We start from the raw sequence: 7,157 nt of genomic DNA on the forward strand, positions 1-7,157 counted from the left end.
TTAACAGGCCGCCTCTTTGTGGAAAGAGGAAGTGATTTTGACCAGTTGACTCTTGGGTATTCACGCCCGGAGAGAAGAGGGCAGCAGCGGCAGCAGATCGCGGAGCAGGATTTGGTCATTTGGAGAGCATGGCGGAGAAGGGCGGGAGGAAGAGCGTGCCGGCGCTCGGATGGTGGCTAATGCTGGTCGGCTCCCTCCGCCTCGCCTCCGTGTGGTTCGGCTTCTTCAACATCTGGGCGCTCCGCGTCGCCGTCTTCTCCCAGACTGAGAGTGCGTGACCCCTCCCTCCTCCCTCGCTTGCCCGGATTCGCGGCTCCGTGTGGAGCCTATGGCTGCATCTCGTTTATCTGTGTGGATTTGTCCGTCTTAGGGTGGTGTTAGATTGATTATTGCTGCGAATTTACTGTTAGTTTTGTCTGTTTAGGGATCCGCGTTGCGGGAATTAGTAATGTGTAAGTGGGAATTTTACTCTCTGTTTAGTGACCTACTACTGTGACCTAAGCTTTGGGAGTGGGGGTCTGGAGTAGCTGCATCTGTGGTTGACTGGGGATTTGGTGATTTGAAGAGACACGTGCAATAGCAGATTAGCAGAGTTAAGAGGGTTGACTTATGTGTAGATGACGTCTTGTGGTTATGTCCTGAATAAAAGTCATCTTCATCATGACGATGCAAATCAGAAAGAAAGTGGATGCGTAGTAAATTGCCGAAAATTTGCGCCTCAAGAAGCATTAAGATTAAGTGGGCGGATCTTTGACAATTTTGAACATAACATGTGTATAAATGACTTTGCTGTGCATCATCATGATGATGCAAATCAGAAAGAAAGTGGATGGGTATTAAATTGCCAAAAATTTGTGCCTCAAGAAGCACTAAGATTAAGTGGGTGGATCTTTTGACAATTATGAACATAACATGTGTATAAATGACTTTGCTGTGGATCTAAGACGGCCCACATGATAATATGTTGTCATTTGTTGTCAAGAGTTGTTCATTTTGAGTTAAGAGGTGCAATAGCAGAGGTAAGAGGGTTGGCTTATATAGATGACGTCTTGTGGTTATATCCTGAATAAAAGTCATCTTCATGATGACGACGCAAGTCAGAAAGTGGAAGCATAGTAAATTGCTAAATAGTTGTTCCTCAAGAAGAATCAGTATTAAGTGGGTGGATCTTTGACAATTATGAACCTAACAGCTATATAAATGACTTTGTTGTCGCTTTAAGATTGCCCACATGATTATATGTTGTTATCTTCTGCATTTTGTTTTTCAAGAGTTGTTCATTTGAGATACTCCCTAATATCTTAACCTTACTACGATCATCATGGAGCTAATAACATTATTTGTTTATTTGTTCTTTTGCATGCAGTGACTGAAATACACGGTCGTACTTTTGGGGTCTGGACACTCCTAACCTGTACACTGTGTTTTCTGTGTGCATTCAACCTAGAAAACAAGCCTCTGTATATAGCCACCTTCCTGTCATTCATCTATGCTCTTGGTCACTTTCTCACGGAGTACTTGATATATCATACCATGGCTGCAGCAAATCTTAGCACTGTTGGCTTCTTTGCAGGTATTGTATCTTTACTTGGATACTTTGTCATGTTCGTCTGTAACATTATTAGATTTGAGTATTAGCTACTGGCACTTATAACAGCTAGATAAGTAACCTGGTGCTACTGTAAAGCACCCAATCTAGAGAATGATGCTACAAGTTCTGCCATGTAAGAGCTAGTTTTGTATGCTTGCATGTAACTAGTTTTTCTACGTTATTTGAGAATGTACTTTCAGTTCAATTCTGCTCAAATGGCCAAATGGCCTCTAAGGTGATATTACAGTCTGTTATGTCAATGACTGGTGGAGTACAGATAATGCATTCCTAAGTTTAGATTATTTGTTTAACCTTTCTGAGTGACTCACCTGTTCATGTTTGCCCAGGGACATCAATTGTATGGATGCTGCTTCAGTGGAATTCTCATGGGGATTCGCGTGGTTCCCATGCTGTCAAGCAGTCGTGAGTGGCATATGCACACCAGGGGAAGGAGCCTCTCAGATATTTTCTGTTTAAATTTTCCTACAGTTGCATTGTTTTGGTTCGACATTTGTTCTCCATTCATCCGTGGAAATCTGAACTTTATGAGCTGTAACAAACTAACACATTTTTGAGAGAGATCAATATGAGCGCCGGAAAAAAAAGAACTTGTTTGTATCTTTTGAACGCGTATGTTGATGTTAGTGATCCATCCTGTGTTGTATGTGAGCCTAATATTTTCCTGAACTCTTGCCATATAACCCGAGGAACAAGAATGGCATGCGTGAATATATTGGGAACACCAATATGCTAGATGAGCATATCGAAAATATCAGTGCTTTGGTCCTGGTCGTTTCTGTTCGCTTGGTGATATGGTAGATGCGAAACATTAGATGATGCTTTTGTCGTTCTAGTTATGCATGTTGTTTTGTACTTCCTCCGTAAACTAAACGCTCTTATATTAGTTTACAGAGGGAGTATATTTCATGATCCAGTTCTAGTGAAACGTTCGACGTTCCAATAACTGGAATGCACAGCATTCGCAAAAAAAAAAAAAAAAAAAAAAAACTGGAATGTACAACACTTTATTTTTGGTTGAGATGCAGCCCTATGTTTGTTGCTGTTTGGTTCGTTTTGCACCTACAACGAGAGAGGAAGATATATTATAGGCTTAAAGGAACACAAACCAAAAAGCTTTCATAGCTCAGTTGGTTAGAGCACCTGTTTAGTAAGCGGGAGGTCTTGAGTTCAACTCTCAATGAAAGCATTTAAACTCTATATTTTTTTTCCTTCCTCCACTTGTCTCCTCTTCGTGATCAAAATCCACACACACATCTTTCCCTCAAAAAAAGAAAAATCCACACACATCCAGCGAGGAAAGCGACTGAACCCACCACGGAGCTTCTCTGTCCGTCCTCTATATATTTTAACTCTCAATGAAAGCAATTTTTTACTTTATATTTTTTTGCTTCCTCCACTTGTCTCCCCTTCGTCATCAAAATCCACACACACACATCTTTCCCTCAAAAAAATAAAAATTCCACACACATCCAGCGAGGAAAGCGACTGAACCCACCACGGAGCTTCTCTGTCCGTCCTCATGGCCGACAGTGATGGTTGCTCCCACCCCATCCCAGACGGCTCCCTATTCCTCGGGTTCAACTCTCAATGAAAGCATTTTTTTACTCTATATTTTTTTGCTTCCTCCACTTGTCTCCCCTTCGTCATCAAAATCCACACATCCAGCAAGGAAAGCGACTGAACCCACCACGGAGCTTCTCTGTCCGTCCTCATGGCCGACGGTGATGGTTGCTCCCACCCCATCCCAGACAGCTCCCTATTCCTCGGGTTTGACGGTGGCGTCCTCACCGGATATTAAGGAGGAGGAGGTTCGCATGACGGCGGCGTCCTCGTCGGAGATCAAAATCCACACACACACACACACACACACATCTTTCCCTCAAAAAAAGAAAAATCCACACACATCCAGCGAGGAAAGCGACTGAACCCACCACGGAGCTTCTCTGTCCGTCCTCATGGCCGACAGTGATGGTTGCTCCCACCCCATCCCAGACGGCTCCCTATTCCTCGGGTTCAACTCTCAATGAAAGCATTTTTTTACTCTATATTTTTTTGCTTCCTCCACTTGTCTCCCCTTCGTCATCAAAATCCACACATCCAGCAAGGAAAGCGACTGAACCCACCACGGAGCTTCTCTGTCCGTCCTCATGGCCGACGGTGATGGTTGCTCCCACCCCATCCCAGACAGCTCCCTATTCCTCGGGTTTGACGGTGGCGTCCTCACCGGATATTAAGGAGGAGGAGGTTCGCATGACGGCGGCGTCCTCGTCGGAGATCAAAATCCACACACACACACACACATCTTTCCCTCAAAAAAAAATCCACACACATCCAGCGAGGAAAGCGAATGAACCCACCACGGAGCTTCTCTGTCCGTCCTCATGGCCGACGGTGATGGTTGCTCCCACCCCATCCCAGACGGCTCCCTATTCCTCGGGTTCAACTCTCAATGAAAGCATTTTTTTACTCTATATATTTTAACTCTCAATGAAAGCATTTTTTTACTCTATATTTTTTTGCTTCCTCCACTTGTCTCCCCTTCGTCATCAAAATCCACACACACACATCTTTCCCTCAAAAAAAAATCCACACACATCCAGCGAGGAAAGCGACTGAACCCACCACGGAGCTTCTCTGTCCGTCCTCATGGCCGACGGTGATGGTTGCTCCCACCCCATCCCAGACGGCTCCCTATTCCTCGGGTTTGACGGTGGCGTCCTCACCGGAGATTAAGGAGGAGGAGGTTCGCATGACGGCGGCGTCCTCGTCGGAGATCAAAATCCACACACACACACACACACACACACACACACACATCTTTCCCTAAAAAAAATCCACACACATCCAGCGAGGAAGCGACTGAACCCACCACGGAGCTTCTCTGTCCGTCCTCATGGCCGACAGTGATGGTTGCTCCCACCCCATCCTAGACGGCTCCCTATTCCTCGGGTTTGACGGTGGCGTCCTCACCGGAGATTAAGGAGGAGGAGGTTCGCATGACGGCGACGTCCTCGTCGGAGATTAAGGAGGAGGAGGTGCGCCTGACGGTGGGTGCTTCGCGCGCCCGCAAGTCGTTCTTGCCGGCGGGGGGCGCGGTGGAGGTTCGCAAGACGGCGGAGAAGGTGGAGGAGGTTGTTTGGAAACATCTTTCGAAGATCTTCTTCGTTCTGTTCACGCAGTACATGTGCAACGCGGTGTTTGCACTACTTGCCCGGTAGGTCAAACCCGTCTGCCATGGGCATCCTTCTCGCTGTCGGGGCTCGCCGCGCCGTCGGCGTCCCTGATTGGTAAGTACTGTAACTCTATGCCTCCTTGTTCCATCTTCTCTCTCACATCGGTAGGCGTAGGCATCAGTCTTCAACGCCACCCCGTTTTGTTGGAAATATGCCCTAGAGGCAATAATAAATTGGTTATTATTATATTTCCTTGTTCATGATAAACATTTATTATCCATGCTAGAATTGTATTGATAGGAAACTCAGATACATGTGTGGATACATAGACAACACCATGTCCCTAGTAAGCCTCTAGTTGACTAGCTCGTTGATCAATAGATGGTTACGGTTTCCTGATCATGGACATTGGATGTCGTTGATAACGGGATCACATCATTAGGAGAATGATGTGATGGACAAGACCCAATCCTAAGCCTAGCACAAGATCGTGTAGTTCGTTTGCTAAGAGCTTTTCTAATGTCAAGTATCATTTCCTTAGACCATGAGATTGTGCAACTCCCGGATACCGTAGGAATGCTTTGGCTGTACCAAACGTCACAACGTAACTGGGTGTCTATAAAGGTGCACTACAGGTATCTCCGAAAGTGTTTGTTGGGTTGGCACGAATCGAGACTGGGATTTGTCACTCCGTGTAAACGGAGAGGTATCTCTGGGCCCACTCGGTAGGACATCATCATTATGTGCACAATGTGACCAAGGAGTTGATCACGGGATGATGTGTTACGGAACGAGTAAAGAGACTTGCCGGTAACGAGATTGAACAAGGTATAGGGATACCGACGATCGAATCTCGGGCAAGTAACATACCGATAGACAAAGGGAATTGTATACGGGATTGATTGAATCCTCAACATCGTGGTTCATCCGATGAGATCATCGAGGAGCATGTGGGAGCCAACATGGGTATCCAGATCCCGCTGTTGGTTATTGACCGGAGAGTCGTCTCGGTCATGTCTGCGTGTCTCCCGAACCCGTAGGGTCTACACACTTAAGGTTCGGTGACGCTAGGGTTATAGAGATATTAGTATGCGGTAACCCGAAAGTTGTTCGGAGTCCCGGATGAGATCCCGGACGTCACGAGGAGTTCCGGAATGGTCCGGAGGTAAAGATTTATATATGGGAAGTCTTATTTTGGTCGCCGGAAAAGTTCCGCACTTTATCGGTATTGTACCGGGAGTGCCGAAAGGGGTCCGGGGGTCCACCAAGGGGGTCCACCAGCCCCGGGGGGCACATGGGCTGTAGGGGGTGCGCCTTGGCCTATATGGGCCAAGGGCACCAGCCCCAAGAGGCCCATGCGCCAAGAGATAAGAAAAAAGGGAGAGTCCTAAAGGGGGAAGGCACCTCCGAGGTGCCTTGGGGGGGGGGGGGGGAAGGACTCCTCCCTGGCCGCACCCTTCCTTGGAGGAAGGGCCAAGGCTGCGCCCCCTCTCCCTTGGCCCTATATATAGTGGGGGGAAGGGAGGGCAGCAATACCTAAGCCCTGGCGCCTTCCTCTCCCTCCCGTAACACATCTCCCTCCTCCCGCAGCGCTTGGCGAAGCCCTGTTGGAATCCCGCTACTTCCACCACCACGCCGTCGTGCTGCTGGATCTCCATCAACCTCTCCTCCCCCCTTGCTGGATCAAGAAGGAGGAGACGTCGCTGCTCTGTATGTGTGTTGAACGCGGAGGTGCCGTCCGTTCGGCGCTAGGATCATCGGTGATTTGGATCACGACGAGTACGACTCCATCAACCCCGTTCTCTTGAACGCTTCCGCTCGCAATCTACAAGGGTATGTAGATGCACTCCCCTTCCCCTCGTTGCTAGATTACTCCATAGATTGATCTTGGTGATGCTTAGAAAATTTTGAATTTCTGCTACGTTCCCCTACACGTTTGGTATGCAATGGCTGAGCTATGTTGGGGCCGGGGGGGGGGGGGCGTTGCCCCCCAGCCTTTGACCAATTTCTGAAGAGTTTTTTAGGGAGACTTGAAGGAAATATGCCCTAGAGGCAATAATAAAGTTGTTATTTATATTTCCTTATATCATGATAAATGTTTATTATTCATGCTAGAATTGTATTAACCAGAAACTTAGTACATGTGTGAATACATAGACAAAACAGAGTGTCCCTAGTATGCCTCTACTTGATTAGCTCGTTAATCAAAGATGGTTAAGTTTCCTGACCATATACATGTGTTGTCATTTGATGAACGGGATCATATAATTAGGAGAATGATGTGATGGACAAGACCCATCCGTTAGCTTAGCATAATGATCGATTAGTTTTATTGCTATTGCTTTCTTCATGACTTATACATGTTCCTCTGA

The 7,157-nt window shown here is 46.8% G+C and overlaps 1 protein-coding gene and 1 non-coding gene across 2 annotated transcripts; both read left to right on the forward strand.

Moving 5' to 3' along the window:
- The first annotated feature begins 12 nt into the window (after nt 1–12).
- On the forward strand, nt 13–2,209 carry LOC109737417 (ergosterol biosynthetic protein 28). Its single transcript, XM_020296553.4, has 3 exons — nt 13–270; nt 1,367–1,573; nt 1,939–2,209. The coding sequence occupies exons 1-3, from the start codon at nt 129–131 to the stop codon at nt 2,016–2,018; spliced, it is 429 nt and encodes a 142-aa protein (XP_020152142.1). The 5' UTR covers nt 13–128; the 3' UTR covers nt 2,019–2,209.
- A 515-nt stretch (nt 2,210–2,724) lies between these two features.
- Nucleotides 2,725–2,798, forward strand: TRNAT-AGU (transfer RNA threonine (anticodon AGU)). Its single transcript has one exon. It is a non-coding gene; the product is annotated as a tRNA-Thr (tRNA).
- Nucleotides 2,799–7,157: the final 4,359 nt, after the last annotated feature.

The sequence above is a fragment of the Aegilops tauschii genome, chromosome 2 (assembly GCF_002575655.3).
Source record: "Aegilops tauschii subsp. strangulata cultivar AL8/78 chromosome 2, Aet v6.0, whole genome shotgun sequence".
NCBI lineage: Eukaryota > Viridiplantae > Streptophyta > Magnoliopsida > Poales > Poaceae > Aegilops > Aegilops tauschii.

What these genes read in the sequence shown, in the direction of transcription:
- LOC109737417 (XM_020296553.4), top strand. Translation starts at nt 129, where the DNA reads ATGGCGGAGAAGGGCGGGAGGAAGAGCGTGCCGGCGCTCGGATGGTGG. An exon ending in CGTCTTCTCCCAGACTGAGA is followed by an intron (nt 271 to 1,366) that starts GTGCGTGACCCC and finishes TTTTGCATGCAG; the next exon opens with TGACTGAAATACACGGTCGT. An exon ending in CACTGTTGGCTTCTTTGCAG is followed by an intron (nt 1,574 to 1,938) that starts GTATTGTATCTT and finishes ATGTTTGCCCAG; the next exon opens with GGACATCAATTGTATGGATG.